The sequence below is a fragment of the Pavona decussata genome, unplaced genomic scaffold (assembly GCF_977016875.1).
Source record: "Pavona decussata unplaced genomic scaffold, jaPavDecu1.1 SCAFFOLD_433, whole genome shotgun sequence".
In the NCBI taxonomy this organism is placed as follows: Eukaryota; Metazoa; Cnidaria; class Anthozoa; order Scleractinia; family Agariciidae; genus Pavona; species Pavona decussata.
This window is the reverse complement of record NW_028145790.1, coordinates 187,689-213,360: the sequence shown is the minus strand read 5'-3', so window position 1 is coordinate 213,360 and position 25,672 is coordinate 187,689. Positions and strand designations below refer to the sequence as shown.

The 25,672-nt window shown below is 36.6% G+C and overlaps 1 protein-coding gene across 4 annotated transcripts; it reads right to left on the bottom strand.

The window, feature by feature from the left end:
- Window positions 1-1,706: 1,706 nt before the first annotated feature.
- LOC146450665 (uromodulin-like) lies at window positions 1,707-25,080 on the bottom strand. Of its 4 annotated transcripts, none has more exons than XM_085100118.1 (7): window positions 25,011-25,080; window positions 13,708-13,782; window positions 7,839-8,172; window positions 7,057-7,206; window positions 6,119-6,241; window positions 5,136-5,270; window positions 1,707-2,573 (listed from the first exon to the last, which is right to left on the bottom strand). In XM_085100118.1, the coding sequence occupies exons 3-7, from the start codon at window positions 8,152-8,154 to the stop codon at window positions 2,206-2,208; spliced, it is 1,092 nt and encodes a 363-aa protein (XP_084956244.1). In that variant the 5' UTR covers window positions 8,155-8,172; window positions 13,708-13,782; window positions 25,011-25,080; the 3' UTR covers window positions 1,707-2,205. The 4 variants fall into 4 exon arrangements, with proteins under 4 accessions (XP_084956244.1, XP_084956243.1, XP_084956246.1 ...); XM_085100117.1 differs by lacking the exon at window positions 25,011-25,080 and adding an exon at window positions 23,552-23,683; XM_085100120.1 differs by lacking the exon at window positions 25,011-25,080 and having other exon boundaries at window positions 13,708-14,383.
- Window positions 25,081-25,672: the final 592 nt, after the last annotated feature.

Below are 25,672 nucleotides of genomic sequence, written 5' to 3'. Positions count from 1 at the left end.
AAGAACCTAAATTATATAATTATCTTAACCCTGAAGTTCGAATGCTCCTAGTTTTGCTGTGTTCACTTCTAAACTTACATGGGTTTTCTCTCTTAACATGTTACTTATTTTAGTGTACTTTTCTCTTTTGTTATTTTTCCTTTCCTTTTGTTTTTCCTTTTCACCTTTTTATTCTAATCTAACGATTATTTCCGTATATTAGAAATATTTATATATTAAGAGGATAGTCCTGCCGATGACAGACTTATTAAATAATTTTTTAACATTAGAATTATGCAAGGTAGTCCGTTACATAAGCCTTACGTTACTGGCTTCCTCGGGCTACCTTGCCTCGTTAATGTTTAATTTGTCTCATTTAACTTATTGCGACAGCGACATGATATTTCAGTTCTTTTGTTCATTGTTCGTAGTCAAGCGCTATGACGTGGACTGATGTCTGAATTTGGGCCCATCCGAAATCACTACCACGTGCATTTTGTAGACAACTCGACTCGCGTTGGTTGTTCTACCTTTTGCTGTGCTACACCGTGCTGACGAGAGCCAACCAGCTCGAAACAGCTGTCCACGGTTGCCACATTCTGTTGATTCTCGGTTTGGTCTTTATCATGTCGCTGTCGTGTTAAGTTTTCTACGCAGTCCGATCAGCCTTGCAGAAATTTGAGTCATTTATATTTTTGGCTGATTAGATCTTTCACAGATCCTGCATGCACTTGCAGCATTTTCGTTGTGCGGTTTTTTGCAGATTCTTTGGTTTAATTTGTTAATGTTGTATTTGTGTGTTTTATGCAATCAATAAACTGAACTGAACTGTAGCGGTTATCACGTCTGCCTTGATTGGAGGAAATCGTTGCTCGAGTTCTCGGCGGCGAAATATTTTCACATAGTACGTTTAACTTATTTCTTGCTTTACTTACTTTAAGCACAGACTTACCTAAGTTCCGAGCATCGAAATTCGATACCACTTCTAATTAACATGACATCCTCTATTTGTTTGAAAGTCTGCCATAACGAAAGTAACTCAAGCACTTTAAGGCCTGGGTTAAGGGCTTTTAAGAGGAAAAATGGTTTATTCTAGATAACTTTAACAAATTCAATGGCACTGAACTGAAATTTGGAAGATAAAAAGATCTCATCATTCTGAAAATTTCTAAGCGTAATAAGTGGTACTATAGATCACGTGACACGTCACGTGCTCGTTTTTGTGAAAAAAAGCAAAGATTTGACAGGTAGGCGACGGTTTTAAGAGAAAACATCACACAAAAACGCGTTTCTAATAAAGATTAAATATCTCCATCGCTTCACGTTTGGAATGATCGTCCATTGTTCTCCAGAAAAAATTTATCAGGACAAAGGTCATTTTTTAGTCCACAATTCAACCTTTGATTGTTAATTTCTCCAATTTAAAAACTTAAGGACAATCATTCCAAACGTAGAAAGTTTAATATTTAAAATCTGCTTCGGAAACACTAATTCAGTTATCTATATAAAGAAAATTCGCCACCATATCGCCGATTTACGAAATTTCCATTTTTGTTCACGTGATGTGTCACGTGATCAAAATTATACGTTAAGGCAAAAGAAAACATCAAGTTTAATATTCAGGGAAAATTTCATCCTGTTCTAGGCAGACAAACCGAAGATATAGGGGATCATTCATAATTTCTGAACACCCTTCAAACCCAGGCCTTAAACTGCTTGAGAAGAATAACAAATAAATAAAAGTGAATCATTAACCTTTACAGCACACTGTTCCTATTGGGGCCGAGCATTTGTAACTTCATTTTTAAATAATTCAGGTCGCGTTCGATTGACCGGAATTAAAATAAGCGGAATAGCCGATAACATTTCTCTTTTGAAGTAAATTTGAGGAAACGTATCTTCAAACTTTCGGTGAAAACCAGTAATTTACGAGACATTTTGCATTCTGCTAATTCCAAAAACCTCTCATGATGGATTTCTAGTAATCATTGTATGTATTCCTATTCCGGAAAAGGGTCAATCGAACGGACCCTTAAACTCGGCATAACCTGGTTAAAAACCCCAACTGACAGGAGGCAAACCAGCTGGCTATTTACAAGCGCGGCCGAGGAATTGAACTCAGAGCTATTGAGAAACAACTCTAGCTAGTGATCAGGGCGGGACGTGCACCAGGAACCTCCGGAGTACAAGCCAGCGCTCTAAACGTTCGGCCACGCTGCCTCAGTTTTAGTCCGAGGCACAATAGCGGAGATTGCAGCGGTGTTCTGGAGGCGTGCCACTGATGTAATAGATGAAGAAACCTCCACAGTTGCGCACTTGAATGTTGGTGGACCAATTGCAGCAGTTGCCGAAGTAGTTAAAGCAGACCTGCCTTGTAACTTTCCCATCAGCTACTGTAGGATGAGCACCATTTAACCAATCAGGGGAATGGGTATTGCATCTATTTGTGGGAACGCATGACGTAGGCATTTTTTTACCCGCGGCTCCATTGAAACGAATCCATCCTGGACCAAGGCCACTGTCGCAATACACATGAGTTGTGACGTAAGTGTTCTTCCTGCCATATCCGGTCACAGATAGGTAATTTTGACACTCTAGGAAACAATATACACTTAATAGACGATGAGAAGTCCAAAGACTACTGCAAAGCTGACACAACGTAATATATTTTAAAACAATATTTTGGCTGGCCAAACCAGCCTTCTTCAGGTTTAGATGTTACTAAATTATATAAATGAAATTACAATATATATCATGGAGGATGTTGCAATACATGGGAGCAGCGGAAATGACGTTTACAAGGTGGTACCAAAGGATGAGGAAATAAGTAAAATAAAATAAAATAAAATAAAATAAAATAAAATAAAATAAATATTTTATTTTACTTATTTCCTCATCCTTTGGTACCACCTTGTAAACCTCATTTCCGCTGCTCCCATGTATTGCAACATCCTCCATGATATATATTGTAATTTCATTTATATAATTTAGTAACATCTAAACCTGAAGAAGGCTGGTTTGGCCAGCCGAAATATTGTTTTAAAATATATTACGTTGTGTCAGCTTTGCAGTAGTCTTTGGACTTCTCATCGTCTATTTTTCAAGTTTGGCTGATTAGATCTCCTGTGAGATCCAACGTACAAGCAAGCAGGATCTTCGTTCACGGCTTTTGCAGTTTTTAAAATATACACTTAATGTATGGTCCCGAGGGAAACAGTTAGTTTTGTTTTCCCGATAGTCCTCATGTTTCCTGAGACGAAGTCGACTGGAGGAAAACATCAGGACTCGAGGGAAAACAAAACCATACATTAAGTGCTTTGTTATATGTTATATTTAGACTTTCCCTTCAACAATCACAGCAAAACAAACAAACAAACAACTAAGAGGGCAACAACTGCGGAATTGTAATAAACAAAGACGTATTTTTCATGGTTTATGACTATGCGGGAAAACAGATCTATGCAAGGGCTATAGGAATCCAAAAAGAAAATTGGGGGTAACCACGCATTTTTAGAGAATTAATCTTAAAAACAGTAAAATACAAAGCAATGAATGGCTGTTTTTTTTTTTTTTTTTTTTTTTTGCAAATTGTAGCTTTATTATTTCTAAACAATGCATGGTTGCCCTCAATTTTCTTTCTGGGTACCAAGAGCACTTGCTGAGTTCTGCTTTCTCCGCATTTTTAAACCACGCAAAAATATCCCTGTATTTGTAAGCACCAACCATAGGAAACGTGATTATCTCGAGATGCGCAGAACGTATGCGCAATGACAAAAGTGGGCACCGTTCTTAAATAATTGGAATAACAAGTGCCATGACAAGTGTCAGATAGAACTGCAAGGAGGAGAGCGATGTTAATACTGGACAACTGCAAATACTTGTACTGAAGAGACAAATCTGCAGCGTCGTAAACAATTTTTTTGATAATTTTTCCAAGAAACACATTGAGTTTGTTTGACGAAAAACAACCGAAAGTCTCTAGAAAAGGGAAAATTACTTTTCTGCCCCGAAAGCTCGTCGGAAGCTTTGAGAAGCACAAACGTAGACCGGAGATGGTATCCTCTCTCATGGTATTGACGTCACCATGGCAACCAAAACTTTTTTCTTATCTTTTCTTTTTTTTTTTTTTTCCTTTTAATTTAAAAATTAAGTTCTTACGGTAACATTTACATTGAAAAAAGGTTTCATCAGAGGGTTTTTTTTGCTAGTTTTGATTGATGGCTGTTAAATCAAAAATATATGAAGGATTTTCGTTCATCTGTCCTCGTTAGCTCCCTATTTCCTGTCCTCGAACTTCATTTAACCGTTACTTCTGGTCCCAGAAGACCAAACAAGTCCCGGTTTAAATGATATTTGAGGACAAAATAAAAATTCGAAAGATTAGAATACGCAAATGTATTGCTTTGAATTCAGCGTAGTTCAATTTGTTTTATCATGTAATGTATGTTAGCTGGGGTCAATTACATTCGATATAAGTTTTACATTTATAGTTCACGTGTTGGACGGTTGGTTTTATAAGTTCAGACAGAAAGACTGACTCCATGAAAAGCTCATAAACAAGTTTTATAATTATCATTAAAGACTTCTAATGGCGTTTATTGAATTCTTTCTTTTCATGAGCGTGTAAAACCAAGCTCCTAGATTGTTGGTTTCAACTGTAAACATCTTATTAAACTGCTCCCAAGAATCGTGTTGAAAATAAATCATGTTGTAAGGAAGTAATGTATTCAAGGACAATTTTTGCTTCCCCTTCAAAACTACAAACTGATAATATTATTTTATTTAAAGCATACTGATTTTTGTAGCATTAAATGTTTAAAGGACAAAACTAAAGGTCAAGACTTAATTAGCTCAAAATTTGCATTTTTCTTTATACACATCGTGCTCTTTGTAAAAATTATCATCACTGTCTTTCCCCTGATGAAGGCTGAAGTTTTAGCCGAAACGTTGGGGTTTTTTAAAAAAACGTTTAAGTTTATATGTCTATATATTAAATGACAGTTACGTTAAGTAAACGTTTTATTTGTTACGATTAATCCACCTGGTTACTGGCCCATTTTTATACTTGGAATTAATTTTAGTTGCGAATAAACTAACAAATATTTTAAAAGTAACAGCTAAAATCATTTTAAACAAATCGAAATAATATAATTTACCTGGAGCAATGCAACTTGTATTTCCGTCTCCAACGTAACCAGCTTTGCAAGAACAATTGTATGATCCAATAGTGTTTGTGCATGTTGCTGTATCCACAAGGCAAGTGTGAGTACCGCTGGTGCACTCATCTATGTCTGCATTAAATACAAAAACATAAAAAAGTTAGTTCAAAACTACCTTTTAATTGACGCCGATTTAGATGGTAAAACGTTTAATTACGTCTGTTATGTGCTGTCTGTTACGGTTTGTACCGCGTGCGACAACACGCGCTACTCACAGCGTTCAAAAAATCCGTATACAACTCTCGTTATTTAGCAATAGGGTCGTTTATGAGAGACTAAAAACAAGCCACGGCTTAAGCTTAGCTAAGACGCAAAGTACAAGGAAAATTGTTGTTCATAGGAAGGTTAGGTTTACCTAAACCACGGCTTAGCTAAGTTGTAACGTAAGTTTTCCTCAGTTTTGAAGCATTTATACGGTAAGATGGCGACTTAGCTAATCCTTGACTTTTTTCTCTCCTATAAACAGACATATTGCTTGCAACTACAGATTTTACGACATTTTGCATGTCGGGTGTGACAGCCACTTGCAAGCAAGTTGCACGTTTCATCTCCTTCAGTCATGAAATAACTTGATCCTTAGCTCTTCCCCAGGATGTCTCGTACGACAAGGTTGTACCGTTTAAAACGGCCCCTCTTGAAGTTATCTGAGCACTTCAGAACGCCGAAAAAAATTTTGAAAGCAAAAGGGCGAGTAGAGAAAAAAATGAACTATTTATATCGTTAAACAATCCATCTTCAAAATAAGAAAATACCGACCGTACTTTTAACGATTATTTTATCCAAGTTAATTACGTTCCTCCACAACAGGCTATGCAGACTTACTATTCCACAGGACAGATGCATTGTCGTTAAACTATCTCATTTGTTTTAGAAAAGTGCAAAAATGGTTGTTTTCGTCACTTGTAAGTCCGGCGTCTTACCTGTGCAGTGTTCGCCATCTCCTGTAAAGCCAGGTAAACAGGAACAATGGTACGAACCGTGGGTATTGATACAGATGGCGTTAGAATGACATAACAGGTGAGAAGCTGTGCACTCATTAATGTCTGTGAAAAATGTAACATACAAGTTTGTTATATATTGAAAAAAAAAAAAAAAAAAAAATATATATATATATATATATATATATATATATTATTAGAAACTGCAGAGGATCCCTGTCGAAGACTTAAAGAAGAAAAAACCAAAAAGATATAGTTTGCACCATGATAAAAAAAGACATGGAAAAACATTACAGGTTAGGGTTATTTTCTAAAGAACCTGTCGTGTTGTGTCGGTTGGTGGGGGGGGGGGGGGGGGGGATGGTGAAAACCAATGTTTGGGAGTTGGTAAAACCAAGCAATATGTAGAAACAGTATACAACACCTCGATAATAAAGACGCACGTTGCCAGGTAAAAGATACAAACCATGAACGATAAGACAACAGCTTTATGGGAAGCGTTTGACCTATAAATAAAAGCACGTACGGTTTTTAGGGCTTAAAAATTTACATGTTTCTCGCGGAGAAGGAGAAAGAAAGAGAAAGAGGAAAAAAAAGAAATATGCACTACTAATAATGTCACTCCATAATTCCATCAGGTCGTACCGTTGACGATTCACACTTTGCACGGGGCACCGTTTCTTCAGTCGAGTGTGTATAAACGCATAATGCCGGTCGTAAGGTTTGGGATAGGTGCCTTACCCCTCTCCCCCAAGAAATGTTGAATTTTGACCGTCCTACACACATTGCACAAATAAAGTTAGTCTACAAACTTTGGAGATTGATAAGGGCTTGAAGGGGAAAGGAGGGGCCACTGAAAAAGAGTGGAATAAAGGTATTGATGTAGCGCTTATTTTATCAAATTCCAGCTAGATACTCGCCTTCTGTACTCATATCGCAGTCAGCGAGGATAGTCTTTCCAGGTTTAATGGAATCAAACCAGTATTTGCCGCTAGCGGCATCCTTTCCTTCACTTGCTTTGATTTCTTTACATGATTCTGCTGGCAGCTCAGGAATGGAGCCAAGTGCAACTAAAAATAAGCAAAAAATATTGATTGTTTTCGTTTGCTTTTCTCAGTGACTTTTAATGGCGGCATGTTTCGAAGTATGGGTAATTTGTTTTTGAAAATATAGGCAACGATTTAACAAATAAAAAGAGAGCGCTATCTATGCTAGCAAAAGCAACCGAACGTTCATGGGTCTATCTTTCAAAACTATTTGCCATGCCTATTGTTTCGCTATAATTCGTTTATCTCTTCCACTTTGTCTTCTTTGTTAACATAGAGCAGTTTGTAGAGCCAGTTTAAAGAGCGGTGTTCCAATGAGTGTTGTTTGCTTTTGTTTTGTTTTACCAACGCTCAGTGATTGGTTGAAAAAAGTCGCGTCACTTTCTCAGCCCTGATGATGAGACACAAACAAAAACCAGACACTTGCTCGCACGCGTTCTCCCTTCGCTTGACGCTTCGACTTCTGATTGGTTTATTGTGTTGTTTACGTTTTTGTGATTGTCCAGAGTAATTACTTTGGTTTTGGTTTTATTAACCCTCAATTTAAAATCTTTTTCAATGCGTGTTGCCTCTAAGTGAACAAATATAAGATAAAGCGCTGCAAGACAAGTGTTAGCTACAAGACACCAGCATTGTGATCATTGAATTATTCACACCTCTGTTCTCTACTCGTCCATAATAATAACTGGTGACGCTGGGGACAAAGTCCACAGGCCTGGCTTCCTTGGTGCGGTTATTTAGCTGACATATATCCTGAGTAATGACGTAATTAAAACTTTGACATCGTACGTCATTGTGGCACGCGAAGAAACACTCAAAGCCCTTGGACGTCTTGATTTGTCTAAACACGTGATTCTGTAGCCTCGTCTGTAAGATAGAATATTCGCTTGCTTTGCACTGAGCGCTTACGTCACACAGCAGCTCACACAGCCCTAGCAGAAGAGGAAGCAGTGTCGTCTTATTTGAAGCCATGAGAGATCCAGACGTTTGCTATGGAATGATAATTATCATAACAAATGAAGTGAGGGTTGGGTCGAAATACTAGCTAGAACAGGAAAAAGAAATGACCCCGGTGGTTCAAAGAGTGGATAATGTTATCCAGCGGATAACATGTACTCCAACTTATACAAATTTACCACCAGTAATGATAAAATTAAACTAAACTAATTAGAAACTAAACTAATTAAAGCACTAGTAGTAATAGGTAAGGTGGTTCTAATAGAGCGGTTTTCAATGAAGTGTTGAAAAACGAAAAACCAAAGTAACTTCTATGGCCAATCACTACAAATGAAAACAGCACAACCAGCCAATCAGAACTCGAAGCAAATACATGTAACCTACGTCAATCGCGGGAGAACGCGTGCGACCAAGCACGATTGGTTTTGGTTTGGCTTCCCATTGGTTGAGAAAATGGCGCGAAATTTGACAACCAATCATGGAGTCTGATAAAGCAAAACCAAAACAAACGCGAAATTACTTTCGCACTCAATTGAAAATTGCTCTATTAAGGATTATGCAAGCAATATAACATGTGAAATATAACTTACATTGTAAATACTTGTAAATTTAAGGAGAAAGAAAAGATACAAAAGTTTAAGCTATTACATTACGTTGATAAATTTAAATATTATCGAGATTTTTTAATCGCCATTTTTTTTATGAGAACTTCCAGAAGTTTTGATTTAACTTCTTTTGAAAAGTAAATTTAGACAAATTCCCGGTGAGGGTAAAAGACGGAATGAGTTTGCGGAATGGCATGTGGCATGGCGTGCGGAATGGCATAATTATGTGTAATACGATTTACGCGGGAAATAAATTAACTGAAGAGCGCGTCATGTTTTCGCACCGGCAATTTTACAAGAGCAGCAGCTTTTTTGATGCTGCGGACTCTTACTGAATATAACAACAATTCGAGAATCAGATCGTCTGATCGTTGATTTGGAAGAAGTGAGGGTAAAGAAAGCGATGAAAACTGTTTATATCTTTAGCATTCAAGGAACTATGAGTAAATCCGTAGTAAGTTAAATTTCATGTTCATTTTTCTCCATGCGACTTCGGTTGACAAAAATAACGTGGTAGCGTGAAGTCTTTATATCAGAACAAAGATTGATCCTTTACCGAAGGCAATTGATAAACATTGTTTTGTTTTTAAACTCTCAGTAAAAGATCAATTCTCATACCCTGTATGCTCGATGATTCATTTATCATGAGCGGGAAAATTGGCGCTTATTGATATTGAGATCGGAAGGGTTTGAAGAACAATTTGACCAAAATGCATTTGTGATAAGAATAGTTTCACAACCTTTCACACAACCAGTGTCCATAATTAGACACCATGCTTGTCATCTGCTTTTTTGCTTTGGGGCTTTCTCGCTTTTAAATGTGAAGTTAGGTTGGGACGTCTGGCACTGATAGACCTTAATTAAAGACGGATATGGTTAGTTCGATAACGCGTAACGGAACTACATGAATCGCCGTATTAAATAGGTAGCTAGCTAGCTCAGCAGTTCAACAGTGTCTTGCGTACTCGTAGCTCGACGAAATGTAAGGTGAGAAAAAGTAGAACATATTTTTCCCATGGGTTCTACAAATTGTTTATTCGTTACCTTATGTAACCGTCAAAGAGTCTGATAAAATGACCGAGATTAAATTTAAAATTTCTCACATAATAGTTTTGGCCTTGGACTGATGTTATTTCTCCAGTCTGCTGTTGCTTTTTGTCTAGGCTACTCGCTGTCACGTTCTTTTTGTCAACTAGAAATTTAATTTATTCTTAGTTCCTATAATGCGAAACTTCATCGATTTCTTCACTCTCACTTCCTAACCAGCGATCAGACATGTTCTATCTCAGGCCTTTATTTTCTAATCCTCGATCTGTTGGTTGGTTGTTTAATAGTCCGCAACATCGAGAAAACTGCTGCTGTTATAAAATTGGCCCGAAAACAGGACGCGCTCTTCTGTTAATTTATTTCTTCCGCATATCTCGTATTTCGCATAATTATGCCATTCCGCAAACTCTTTCCGCCTTTTACCCTCACCGACAAATTCCAGAATTCTAAGGGTAATGAGTTCCAGACTAATGGTCCAATTTTCAGGAATGAATTTTTCACTTTCTCAAGATTGAAATGTTTAATGTAAAAGTAATCATTGGTAGAGGATCGGGTTGTATATTTATCAGCACGTCTGCTTTTAAGGAATGAAGACTGAAGTAATTTTATCAGGCGCAGTATCATTTGCTACATATCACAAAACATTACTTAATCGATAAAAGGGAGTGAAGGAAACAGGAGAACATTGGTCAGTCAACAAATAAGGGGACAGCATGATCCCTAAATTGTTTAAAGTAGATTTGCATAGTTTTCATAAATAATTGCAGGTAACGGACCGGTACCAAATATCGCCCCAAAACCTGTAAAACCAGCGGAATCGGTATAAAGTTGAAGAGTATGCGACGTTTCCCAAATATCATCTAGAAAAAACAATCTGCCGTTAAATTCTCCTAATTAAGAACCGAAGCCACATAGTAAGATCTTGTCTAACACCCTGTGAGATGCGAATGTGATGAGGACTTCATAAATTGTCAGAAGAAGGTATAAAGGAATCGAATGTCTCAGTCTAGTTAGAATACCCTCTGAATTGCTTATTCATTTGACAATTATTTACCCTGATACAACTAAATGTTTCTGCAATGGTTGAATTTCTTAACTTCTGCAATGCGACGGAATGTTAAAACGCGCATTCTAGCTAAACTGATTACGTAATATTGTAGAAATCATAATTATTCAGCTTCCAACAATCTTGTAGGAGTCGGAGTTGCTGGTAAATGAGAACTGCAGCGTTTAACATGCTAAGCTAAAGTTTAGGAAAGGGAAGAGTTTTAATTTTAACTTTCTCAGTAAAGTTTGTTTAGTCAATGGTATGGCGCAAAATCATTAAGAAAATAAATAACTTGACGGAAAGTTTATCGATCGGGGACTTCAAGAGATTCTACGTGCTAAGTATTCATAAATTGCTTGCGTTACTTACTTGCTATTTCAGGAACTGAATTTGAAGGAGTTATCATACGGTTATTTCATGAATTTATACTGCAGTGGGACCAGTCTTTGAAAGAAACAGATCAAGACTTAGGACACATATCCTCGACTATAAGGCTATAATCAATTATTTACGACGTAATTATTCATGCTTAAATGAAGCAATAATCCTAGAATTTTAATGACTTTGAGTTGTTGTTTTTTTGTTTTGCTTTTTTTCAGACAAAATAAACCAGCGGGCACTGATAAAGTAATAACAGCCCAAAAGTGGAAATAAAATCTTGAAAATATGTGCAAGGGTCTGGTTCATGTTAAATTTGTGTGCTTTTCGCGTTTTGTTTACTCTTCTATCATGTTTCTAGGGAATTCTTTTTTAAAAGCGGTTGGGTATTGTTTATTATGAACACCCCATGGCATTATGGTGTTGAAAAGCAAGGCGTGTGTAGGTTGTAGAAGAGTGGCAGTTGTGCAAAGTTAAGCCTTTTTTTATTTTAAGACTGCTCTAAAGTAATGTCACAGCCAGATACTATCTATAATTACATTCCTCTGTATGACGCTATCGATTTTCGACATTCTTTTATTTAGAATTGGCAATCTACTCTTCGTTTTGCTAGTTCTATAATGAAGCCTATAGGTGACTCTAAACCTGAACTAAGATGGATTTTTTTAAATCTAAAAATGAGAAGGAGAAAGGAAAATCATCATGCTGTTGCTTTTAAAGTTTAAAAGACCGAAGACAATGGGCCTTATCACGGCTTTCAACGCCATTTTGACGAGTAGGCAAACAGGCTTGAAATAAACGTGTTTGTATGGAAACCCGATGTCAAATAATTTTCATAAAACATCGCTTCTGAAAAATTCATGAATTGGGAACTTTTGGCACTAGGAAAAGGATTTTAAGAAAACAATTGGAGGGATGTAGCTGTGCTAGAAAGCGTCCCGTCGTGTTTTGAACTTTCCATGCATTTGTCAGTATAGCGAACCAGCCGTGAATTGCTACTAAAAATAGGTCACGGGGAAAAAATACAGGGAAATGTATGGAAAGTTCAAAACACGGCTGGACGCTTTCTGGCACAGCTACATCCCTCCAATTGTTTTCTTAAAATCCTTTTCCTAGTGCCAAAAGTTTCCAATTCATGAATTTTTCAGAAGCGAAGTTTTATGAACATTTGACATCGGATTTCCATGCAAACACGTTTATTTCAAGCCTGAAGCTGTAGTCTTATCCTATTAAGGTTCCAAGCGATTTATGAACTGTTATCTTGTCTAATCCGGTATGTCAATAGCCTTAAAAACAAAGTCATCGTGCATAAGTATATACCACATAAGTGAATAGTGCTTTTCGCGCGCGCTGATTGGCTAGCTCGGAGGTGATTAGCCAAGTACTATTCGCCTCCGAGCAGCCGGAGAGAAACAAGATGGCCTCCCGTTTCGCCACGGTCAGTTAAGAGAAAAATAATTTCGATGAAGGGGACGGCTATTACAAAAAAAAATACCAAAATGGCAACAAAGTTTGCTTTGACGGCACTACATGGTAAGTTATTTAATTTTTCAAACCTTATATTCTAAGGCGAAAATAAAAATACAATGCATTGACGAAAAACTGTCGAGCACTATAATTACAATGTAAACAATGAAACATCTAATGTTTTGCAGCATAGTTTCAACAACAGGACAAATTTCACACAACAATCAAAGAAAAGACTCGCAGCAACCAGGAGTGCCTCCAGGAGTTTTAATTGTTCACAAGAAAGCGAGACAAATCTTTCTACAATGAGAAATCGCTTACCGCGCGGCGCGAGAGATTTTCAAATTTTCCACCATTTGTCGGTATATTGTCAAAAATAAAGTAATTTTAATTTATAATAAAGTTTCGATATTACGCACGCGCTGATTGGTTGAATCAGCGTGCTTTATCAGAGTACAGATGCATGGAGCAACGGTGTCACGCCATCAGCCCATTTGTGAAATTCCTGGGCTTCTCTCTCATATTAAGATCTTGTCTAACACCCTGTGAGATTTGAATGTGATGGGGGCTTCATAAATTGTCAGAAGAAGGTATAAAGGAATCGAATGTCTCAGTCTAGTTAGAATACCCTCTGAATTGCTTATTCATTTGACAATTATTTACCCTGATACAACTAAATGTTTCTGCAATGGTTGAATTTCTTAACTTCTGCAATGCGACGGAATGTTAAAACGCACATTCTAGCTAAACTGATTACGTAATATTGTAGAAATCATAATTATTCAGCTTCCAAAAATCTTGTAGGAGTCGGAGTTGCTGGTAAATGAGAACTGCAGGGTTTAACATGCTAAGCTCAAGTTTAGAAAAGAGAAGAGTCTTAATTTCAACTTTCTCAGTAAAGCTTGTTTAGTCAATGGTATGGGGCAAAATTATTAAGAAAATAAATAACTTGACGGAAAGTTTATCGCCGACATTAAGAAATTCTACGTGCTAAGTAATTAAAAAATTGCTTGCGTTACTTACTTGCTATTTCAGGAACTGAATTTGAAGGAGTTATCGTACGGTTATTTCATGAATTTATACTGCAGTGGGACCAGCCTTTGAAGGAAACAGATCAAGACTTAGGACACATATCTTCGACTTTAAGGCTATAATCAATTATTTACGACGTAATTATTCATGCTTAAATGAAGCAATAATCCTAGAATTTTATTGACTTTGAGTTTTTTTTTTTTTTAATTTTTTCAGACAAAATAAACCAGCGGGCACTGATAAAGTAATAACAGTCCAATACTATCTATAATTACATTCCTCTGCATGACGCTATCGATTTTCGACATTATTTTATTTAGAATTCGCAATCTACTCTTCGTTTTGCTAGTTCTATAATGAAGCCTGTAGGCGACTCTAAACCTGAACTAAGATGGATTTTTTTAATCTAAAAATGAGAAGGAGAAAGGAAAATCATCATGCTGTTGCTTTTAAAGTTTAAAAGACCGAAGACAATAGGCCTTATCACGGCTTTCGACGCCATTTTGACGAGTAGGCAAACAGGCTTGAATTAAACGTGTTTGTGTGGAAACCCGATGTCAAATAATTTTCATAAAACATCGCTTCTGAAAAATTCATGAATTGGAAACTTTTGGCACTAGGAAAAGGATTTTAAGAAAACAATTGGAGGGATGAAGCTGTGCCAGAAAGCGTCCCGTCGTGTTTTGAACTTTCCATCTAATCTTATAAATCTATTTATTATTATTATTATTATTATTATTATTATTATTATTATTATTATTATTATTATTATTATTATTATTATTATTATTATTATTATTATTATTATGTGCGCATACAAGGTAAAAAACAGTACAAATAACACGGTGATTGAAAGTGAAGTTTCCGAAGAAGTTAGCGACTAAAACACAGAGCCAAGTAAAAATATAAACAAACTGAGATTTGCGTTACATTCGAACTGAGCAAAGGTTGTAAACTTTGATGCCTTGTTTTGACATATCTGACAGCTTTCGTGTTGTTTAACTAATCAAATCGTTTGAGACATTCTAACAAGGATCGTGATTGGCTTATTTTAGCGTGCTTTATCAGAGTACAGATGCACGCTGACGCCACATCTGTTTGTTTGGAAAATGAAGTTTGTTTTGAAAATGAAGGTGAATGCAGGGGAAATAAAGAATCGCTTATCATAAAACAAATTAAGAAGACTCGACTGTGCTCCGTTCTGTTGTAAAGCGCTTAGGAAGCGTCTAGAGCACTCAAGAAGTAGAGAGAAACACTCGACTACGTCTTACGCCACAAAATGTAATAACTGACACAAAATGTAATAGTAACGCAAAATGTAATAACTTTTGACGCAAAAATGTAATAACCTTTAACCCAAAATGTAATAACTTTGTTAACGCAAAATGTAATACCAGGAAGTAACGCAAAATGTAATAACGCAAAATGTAACAGTATTTTCAGTCGGTCTTTACAGTATGTTGGGAGGGCAGGAACACAGCATCTGCGATGTTGCATTTTAGCTGGAGGTTGACTTTGATTATTTGTCTGCAGATATTTGATTTCTGCCGAGCTTCACTGAGGATCAAAGGACTATCCAAGTGACAAGTCTGTTTTGAAACTGAACTAAACGAAGATAGTTTTATTGCGAATCACCAGGCATTGTTGTTTTCAAACCAACGGAGCAACGAACAGTAACAAAAAAGTTCTTTACATGTCAAACAACAATTAAAATGCTTTTAACAGAAACTTCAACTCTTCAGTTATAGAAATTTGTCAGTAGATAATCTAACGATGAACCGCTGTCTTTGATCCCGCCAATCGTCCACAACCTGAAAACCCTCAGTTATACACACAACTGAACTATAACTGAACCTTTCGCTTCTTAAACTTAAATTTTAACTACCAGTGCAACTGGCTGAACCGGCAAGGAAGACAGATTAATTTTTTTTCCAGTCGATTTTTGATACTGCAAACCATCCTAAGCCGCAAGCAACAAGGCTTATCCAGGCGTTTGCCCAGTTACTAGAGTTAATAAGTTGCCTTAATGCAATTACTGAACCACTGTTCTTTCCTTTCATTTTTATAATCCTCGGCAAGCTGACGTGGCGTATATCGGAACAGTCTTCTAACCCTGGAATGTAAATCTGGGGAAGGGGAACACTGTCCACCGCTCGCTGAAAAAATCTTGAAACAGCCCTTAGAGTCTGACGCATTTGTGGAGATGTCTTCAATGTTGCTTTAATAACTTTTTCTAAAACATCCGGATTAAGGTAAGGAACACTTTCAGCTTCGTCTACCTTTTCGTGCGCTTGCGTTTCGCAATTTTTATCACTGGTGTCTTCATCATCATCGTCTTCTTTCTCAGTTTCTCTATTGCCATGCGGGACCACTGCTTCGTCCATGAGAGAGTGGGAAACATTTAGCTCGTTTGCAGCACTTGTCTCTTGTCTATCGTCCACCAAACACACGTAATGCTCCCCAGCTCCTTTAGCAAAATGGCCTAAATAAAAAGTGGCAATTGGACACCCATTCACAGGGGTAATTGTCTGGGTAGCCAAAGTACCGAGTGTGGAGTAGATTACAAGCTGTACGTTAAATAGATTAGCTATGGCTTGCAGGGTTATATGGTCGCCATAAGTTCCATTACGTGCCATTGATTGTAGATACTGCGTCCATGGTACCCCAGAGAAAAATTCTAATGGAGTACCATCTGCAGAGTTTGGATTTGATTCTAGAAACAACACTATCTCCTTTCTTAATGTTTCTGCTGACCGGAATATGCCCATTTTCATAAGTTCATGGCATACTGCGGAAAACTGACAGTTGCCGTCTTTGAGTGGGTCAAAGCTAATTAAGAAATGAATCTTAGACTGCATGTCGGTGAATTTCTTTCTTTCATTTGAGAAAGGAATAAAGTATTTTTTTCTGTGTTTCTTCTCGCTGCTTTAGCGGGCAAGTTTTTTCTTTTCATGTTCTTTATTCATTGTCGTGCTTGTTATATCATTGACGGAAATCCATTTTCTTAAGGTATTTGAAGACTTGGCGGGATATGTAAATTTTACTTTGTCATGCTTGCAAGTGCGCAAATCCCTTTTAAGTACTCTAGCTGGTAAGACACATCTCTTACTACATAACTTCTTCGCCGTCGGGTAACGAATAAGAACCTTTTCCCCAATGTTATAAACTGACGGAGGATTGTTCCTCAGTCCTTTTTCAATCATCCGACTCTCGCATCTCTTACTGGCCAATGCAGCGGCCTTCCGAATTCTCGTTATTTGTAATTCATGCGAGTTGTAATCTCTAGGAACCGACGACATCAATCGTTCGTACTCTTCTTCGTCAACGTTCCATTCTTGTGCTGTAGAAGCCCCTGATATATAATTTTTTCTGAAGGGTTTCCGTCCGTAATACACTTCAAAGGGGGACTTCCAAGATAACTCCTCCTTTGGTTCACAATTCAAAGTTCTTGCATAATCCGGTAAGCATTTTACCCAGTTAACCCCAGTCTTGCTCATAGACAATAAGTCATACATCACCTTCTTCTTAAACGATCTGTGGGACCGTTCGATTTTTCCCTGTGATTGTGGGTGGTATGGACGCCCTTTAATTATTTTAATACCGAGTTTATTGCACAATTTTTTAACAGCACCGTCGAATTCCCGTCCCTGATCATGTTGAAGGACACGGGGAGGACCATGCTCTTTGTAAATTGTAGACATTGCCTTTGCGATCGAGCTGCTTCTTTTTCCTTCCAGTGGAACAAGCCAGTGGTACCGGCTAAACACATCCAGTAATGACAGCACATATTTAAAGGCTCTTCCCCTTCTCTTTACAGGAGTACTTTCCATACTTACTAAGTCCACTTGATGACGGGATTGGACAGTTCTAGCTCGTACTGGCTTTAGAATAGCTTTGTTTTGAAATCGTACGTTTAGCCGTTGATGCAGCTGACGAGACTTACCAAGCACACATCTTACATCTCTTTCACCCACGCCACTGCATACGTCTTTTAAATGGTGGTAGAGTTTTCTCACACCAGATCCTTTAGTTTCTTTGAAAGCTTTCGCTACTACTTTCGATACAGTTGACTTCCGTAAAATTGGCTTACCATCAAAGCATACGTTGCCTCTTTGAAGAGATAAATGGCCACGGTTGCGCCAAAAGCGTACGATAGCAGATTTCTGCTTCGTGCTCCTTTGTTGCAATGGGACGTTAAATTCTCCTTTCAGTAGCTCAAGAAGAGTGCTGTATGTCTCGTCGTCAAGTGAAGATATAGCATGTATATCAAGCATGCACATTGTTTGCAATAGTTACAAGAAGAAACGCGGAACCCAAGAGAGTTTTCATGGTCGACCTTAGCAGGACATATAATAGCAATGATATTTGTCCAGACTGTAAAGTAACGTGGTATTTAGTTTCAACTTTCTAAACATGACAAACATTTAGCATTTGGGTGGTTTCCGGCCTACGTCAGACATGTCCCGACATACCTCTGGTACGTGGGTGATAACATCACGGATAAGGTGAATTTTTCCTTGACCGGTGAAACCTTTTTTTTTTTCTTGAAAAACATTGATGACGTTTGTTGCAACTTTCGAAAGGCATAATAGGAAATTGGTTAGTTTTACACATATTAAAGAAAGGGTTATTTTGTTAAACATCATTGTAAGGCCATTAAGGCTGATGCATTAACACAAACAACGCGAATTTCACAATTTGCATTTTTGAACTGATCACTAGATAAGCTTTTTGCAGGCGTCCAGACGTCTGTCTAGTCAAGTTAATGATGGTCGACGCGTGTTGCAGATGCCAGGCCCGGTTCCAGTTCCAGTCATTTTGAGTCTACGGCTTATTCAGAGATTCAATTGCGCTTTCATCTTTACCGTTTTGCAGTAAGATGCTGCAGAAAATTCGATTTCTCTCGCTGTATGTGGCCCCTTGGCATAGATTGGCATAAATTTTTTAGACCTCCCCACGAAGATATGGCGGCAAGCGACGACAACAATTTATTTTTATCTTATATATCTAGTAATTATGACAACGACTGTCAATAATATAATTGGTTGTTGGCAAATGCTGTAAATGCGAAAGGTCTCTCAGCAAAAACTCCAATCCTAAAAAGTTCATAGATTTATCCAGTTTGTTGATAGATTCTCCCATTTAGAGATTCCCCCTTTTTGAGATTCCTCCTTTTAGAGATTCCCCATTTTAGAGATTCCCTATTTTAGAGATTCCCCCTTTTAGAGATTCCCCCGTTTAGAGATTCGCTATTTTAGAGATTCCCCGTTCCCAGTTCCCCATTCCCCATTCATCCGTTCCCCGTTCCTTGTTTTAGAGATAGCCATGGAGAATATCCATTGATATGTCAAAAAGAATAAAAAAGCTCCCATAACATTTAACGTGGTAAATAAATAGGGTTTTTCGATACCCAAGGCAAGAAAGCCAATCACGATATTTCATTTGAAACCAACACGAAGCCGCAAAAAAAAATGTTAATTTAAACAAGTCTCTTTTGCCTCGCGCTATTGTTAATATATCAGATTTCACGTTAAGATGGAAGTTACAGGGAAGAGAAGAAGAATTTCTTCAGCTTCTTCAATTCATGTTACAAGTCACTCCCTCCCCTCCCCCCCCCCCCCCCCACCACCACCACGACTTGGAAAATGTTCCGCTGTCCTTGATAACATTAAATCTTGTCATATCGCCAGCGATTATTTCCCCTACAGCTATTGTAGCTCGAAGGGCGACTAATTTACCATAATAAACAATTCACGTGTAACCGTATGTTACAACGGTAAAATTTACCGCGGCTTTATTGAGAGTGGGAAATTACTTTTAAAATGGTCAAACATCGCGTACTTCTTTTTTGATGCAATTTGAATCAGCAGAAATCAAATATCTGCAGACAACAATCAAAGTCAACCCCCGGGTAAAATGCAGCATCGCAGATGCTGTGTTCCTGCCCTCCCAACATACTGTAAAGACCGACTGAAAATACTGTTACATTTTGCGTTATTACATTTGCGTTACTTCCTGGTATTACATTTTGCGTCAAAAGTTATTACATTTTGCGTTAACAAAGTTATTACATTTTGCGTCAAAAGTTATTACATTTTGCGTTAACAAAGTTATTACATTTTGCGTCAAAAGTTATTACATTTTGCGTTACTATTACATTTTGCGTCAAAAGGTATTACGTTTTGCGTTACTATTACATTTTGTGTCAGTTATTTTGTGGCGTAACATACGTCTCGTGTTTCCCCCTACACCTCTTTCGTGCTCTAGCCGCTTCCTGCGTGCTTTACAACAGAACAGAGCACAGTCGAGGCTTCTTGAATGAAGCTTCTTGAATGAGGCTTCTTGAATGAATTTCAAAAAGTGCTTTCCTTTAAGAAACTTTTCTTTCAAGACTGAAGCCTCTTTCTTACATCACAAAATATACTTCTCGTGTTCTCCCAAATTAAAGTAAATGTTGTTTATTCGGCCAATACACGAAAAATTGTGGAACAGAACAAAAGATGCCGACTGCGACTCGACGAAGAAGAAGACGAAATTAAGGAAATGAAAATTAAACTTAGCCTTTAAGCAGTCTTTCGCAACCTTCAAAGACAACATCTTTTAAAAAAAAATAAAGCCGAAGGTTGCAATCCATGATTAATTTTTTGAGGTTGTTTGCACACAAAAAAGGAGAATGCAGATAGATAGCACGTCCTGAGAAACTAATATATTACGTACCAGTGCAATTTTGACGTTTGTTTAACAAGGAGTTATTCCTTTCAAGTTTAAGCTAATAGAAATGTGAAAAATTCAGATGCAGACAATGTCGTTTTCAAACCTTAGGAATTTGATAATATAGAAAGGTTATTTAAATATGCTGGTTTCTTACAAAGAACACGGATGTGGCTAGTGTCGAATTTTGTTGTAAAGAAATATAGAAAAAAAAAAAGAAAAAATGCAAAGTGAAAGGAAAAATGAAAGCATTCGATTTTTCCGTTATTATTAAACACCTTAACGTGAAATCGACATATTTTTCAGTGAACCGTCATATTGTTAACTAGGAATATACCGTGTTTGATGATGCGTAGTGTAGTAACCTGTCTTTCGACTATCTTGAGTATAATCAACTTTCTCTGAGGATCACAATTGGTGACAAGAACGACCATCAAAAAGATTTGAAACCATGCAAACAAACAAGTGGTGGCAAAAATTCGTTATTTAACTTTCTAATTTCAGGCTGCAATTCTACTTTTCAAACTTCCTTTGACTAGTAAAGGTTCAAAGCAAAACAGGAGCAGAGACGAAATGAAATTAATAATTAAGACTATAATGTGATGTTTTCCATTTGCCATACTTTTTAAAAAGTCAGATGAGCTATCAAATTCTGAAAGATTGAAGTAGTTTAGTCTTTGGATTGCAAAAGAATAATTAAGAACCTAATAAATTTCTTCTTTGTTGGGATCCAACTGCAATGGATAGGAAACTGTCAAAGGTCTTTCGGTTCCAAAGCATTTTATATTTTTAGTAACCTTGTTTAATAATTGAAGTCTGCAACATGAAGATATGAGAAAATTTCTAATTTTAAAGCATGTCAGGTTTGTCTCTACCACAGTACTAGCTAGGAAATTAGTTTTTTTGGGGTCAAGGAATAAAAAAGCAGACACAAAATATATTGTATTGGTACAATGGAGTGACAGTAAAATAAATGTCAAAAAGACGACCAAATAAACTATTATGTGATATGTGAATTTTTGTAGCTGTCAACAGAACTCTTCAATTATTTGGAAAATATTTTCACCTTTTATTGAGGTGCTTCACTGGCTATTTCTTACTTCGCTCGTTAAAGAAATTTAGGCTAACAGCAGGAATTTCTTAACCTAACATTAATAAAAATCACGATAAAGTTACTTCAAGACAGGATGCACTAGCGTCGATATTTGCGTCACTTTAATTTGTTGTTTCTCTTCAATTCAAAACTGAAATATGCCGAGATCATGCACATGTAGCGGGAAATTATCTCAAACGGGTAGAATATTGTCTGAGTTTTATAAGAGCTAATAATCTCAAAATCACTCAAGAAAAAAGTGAAGATAAATGCTTTGCTGCTAAATTTCAATATGAAATGAAGACAAAAAAAACTTACTATACAATTCTGGATAAACGAATATATTATAGGGACTTTATTAGGAATTTATCCTTGGAACTCCAAAAATAGAATATTCCGTGGCTATTTATATTCCTTTTTCCAAAGGAAAAAGGAGAAATAAATTTTTGGACGTGATTATCTTTAGAAAGAACCGTCCATTCTATGTCACAAAAAAGTTGCCTTTTCAGTTTTCTCTCAAATACGCAAGCAAATAGCTTGTCGGTAGCAACTTATTGAACTCAGTACAGCACCTGTAGAGTATTAGCGTAGGTTAATTTGAAGGTTTTACTTGTCATCTTAAGCCAATGAAAATGCGATCAGTTCGCATGCAGACAGCTCTATTTTTACAAATTTACAGTAACTTGTCATTTCCTAATTTTACAAGGCTACGAAAAAATATTTGGGTGTTAAAAGGAGAAAAGCTGTGTGTTTTCGAATTTGTTTTGGAAAGGAATTAAGAAAAAAGGAAAACAATTACAACGAAAAAGAAAAACGGAGACACTCGTCTTCATATCTATTTGAAAACTGTTATCTCAAATAATAATTTTATGGCTTTTACCAACGGCGAATTTTCAAGGAATCGTCATTTTTATATCACAAAAAGTTTGCGTTTTAATTTTCTTCTCTCGAATACGCAAACGGTGCCAATTCTATCACTACGCGTAAGTTTTCTAAAAAGGCATAAGCTTAAAAAAAATATATATAAAAAAAATCGGGAAAATTAAACTCATCATCCAAGTAGAAGGAAAGAATTTTCAAAGTAAGATCGTTACAAAAACTTAAGGCCCAAGGTTAAAATCCAACATCTCCTTTTCTTTGAGACGTATTTGCACTGACTACTCGTCTGCTACAACAGTTGATCTTTAAAATGAGAATGCAAACAGATAGCTTTTCGGTAGCAAGTTATTGCCATCAACACAAGTAGAGTTTTTGCGTAGGTTAATTTGAAGGTCAGTTTACCTGTCGTTCAAAACCAATGAAAATACGACCAGTTTTCATGCAAACAGCTCCCTTTTTCAAGTTACATCAACCTGTCATTTGCTAATTTTACAAGGGTATTAAAAATTGTTTTTGGATGTTAGAAAAAAGAACTCAAGAAAGCTGTGCCAGTTTTCGAATTTGTTTTGTAAAGAAATTTGGAGAAAATATAGAAGAATTATTACTAAGAGAAAGAAATACGCAAAGACGCTCGTCTTTATAACTATTTGAAACACTGTTATCTCAAATCATCATGCTATGGCTATCATTGCTGTTTATTAACAATGTAAAGAGAGAAGAAATTGCCTAATTTTAAAGAATACCAGCTTAGCCGAGAATTGGCTTTTGGGGGTGATAAGGAACAATAAAGCAAAATCTATTTTCTTCGTAGTGAAGACAAATTAAGCGTGAAAAAGACGACCAAATGAACTATTACGTGAAGTGACAATTTTTCCACCTGCCAGCAGAACTCTTCAATGTTTTGGAAAATATTTTCACATTTTATTGATGTGATTAATGCTTCCGTTTCTTACTTCGCGTTTTAAATAAATTTAGGCTAACGCCGTTAGCATTAGCCGCCGGGCAGGAATTTCTTAACGTAACATTACTAAAGTTAACAATAAAGGTACTCTCAAATACGCAAACGGTGGCAATTCTATCACCACGCGTAAGTTTTCCAAAAAGGCGACAGCTTAAAAAACATAATAAAGAAATTTGGGAAATAAAACTTACCATCCAAGTAGGCGGAGATAACTTTCAAAGATAAAATCGTTACAAATACTTATGGCCCAAGGTTAAAATCCAAGGTTCCCTTTTCTTTCAAACGTAGTTGCATTGATAACTCGTCGGCTACAACTGTTGATCTTTAAACGGAAAATGCAAACAGATAGCTTCTCGGCAGCAACTTATTATGCTCAACACCAGTAGAGTTTTAGCGTAGGTTAATTTGACAGTCACTTTACTTGTCCTTTTAAGCCAATGAAAATGCGATCAGTTCGTATGCAGACAGCTCCCTTTTTCAAGTTTACATGATTGTCATTTGTTAATTTTTATTACTGCGATGTTAGAAAGAAGAAAGGTGTGCCTGTTTTCGAATTTGTTTTGCAAAGAAATCTGGAAAAAAAAAAGAATGAATATTACTAAGAGAAAGAAAAGCGGAAAACACTCGCCTTTAACTATTTGAAACTCTGTTATCTCAAATCATCATTTTATGGCCATCATAATTTTTTATTAATTAAAGTATGCAATGTGAAAAGAGAAGAAATTCCCTAACTTTAAAGCATTTCAGCTTAGAAATTAGCTTTTTGGGGGTGATAAAGAACAACCAAACAAAAATATTTTCTTGGTTCAACAAAGTGACGGCAAATTAAACGTCAAAGGCGACCAAATAAACTATTACGTGGAGTGGAAATTTTTGCACCTGTCAACAAAACTCTTCCATGTTTTGGAAAATACTTTCCACCTTTTACTGATGTGATTAATGCTTCGTTTTTTACTTTGCGAGCAAAAGAAATTTAGGTTAACAGCAGTAATTTGTTAACGTAACATTTTTCTAATAATCACGATGAAGTATTATCGTTGACATTTGCGTCAGTTTATTTAGCGGTTTCATTATATTAATATAAAACTAATGATGAATAACCCCACGGGTAGAAAATTGTCTGAGTTTTATTTAAAACCTACTAATATCAAAATAAATCAAGCGAAATGTGATGTCAAAATTAACAACAAAACTTTACTGCAAAAATTTTGCTGCGAGATTCCAACTTGAAATTAAAACAAAAAAAAAACTTACTACACAACTCAGCATAAGCGAATTCCGTTTCTAAACCATCGGACTTGAACAGAAGTTTGGTCGTAGAACGAGTATTGATATATATTATAGGCACTTCGGGATTTTATCCTTGGAAATCCAAATATGGAATATTTCTCGGCTATTTATATTTCCAGGAAAGGAACCGTATTTTCTATGTTACAAAGTTTAGCGTTTTCAGTCTTCTCTGAGATACGAAAACGGTGCCAATTCCATAACTCCAGCCTTTTTTCACTCCATCCTCACAAAAACGTTTTATGGAGACCTTTAAGCAAACGCTGTCCATTTATTCGATATTGAAAAAGATAGAATTTGTTTAAATGGGCCACAATTTTTGTTTTCATGAGTATTCGCAAAACAACTGGCTAAACGACATACCTTAACAACCAACGAAGCCGGTGATCAAACTACACATACGAAATTTAACCAGCAGCGAGAGATGTTTTAGCTTGAATTACGTGCCTTGAATAAAGAGCTTGAATAAAGTTTAACACAAGACTAATAGCGTAGATAATTGTCAGCTGCGTAGGACAGATATTGGACGGATGAAAACCATTATTTGTCTAGCTTATGCTTTTAGACTAAGCCGGTAACACTAATTTGGTCAACATACCACGAATTATACCATTGCCTATTGATCACAATGCAAATTCGCTCCATAAGTCAAACTCCAAATTAAGAACATGTAAGAATTCGTTCTTGTTGCGGTAAAAAATGAAGAAACCAACTAAATGTAGAAATGGCGTGCTCAGCCAATCAGGAGCAGGCATTTTCGCCGCTCGACCAATCAGGAGTAAGTAATTTTGCCCTTGGTGAAAGAAAAATTAAGAATATAAGTGTCATTGTCAGTAAGGACCGGGCAAGGTCCACGGATCGAGGTCGGCGGATTCCCTCCAAATTTTCAGCATTTTTTCTCCATCAGATAAGATTATGATCGGTGGTATTCTTAGTAAAATAAAATAAATTCCTTTGAATTTTGACCACCCCCTAGTTTTTGGTGCTTTTTCGGTAAGTTGTCATGTGAAATTTAGGTCAACTTC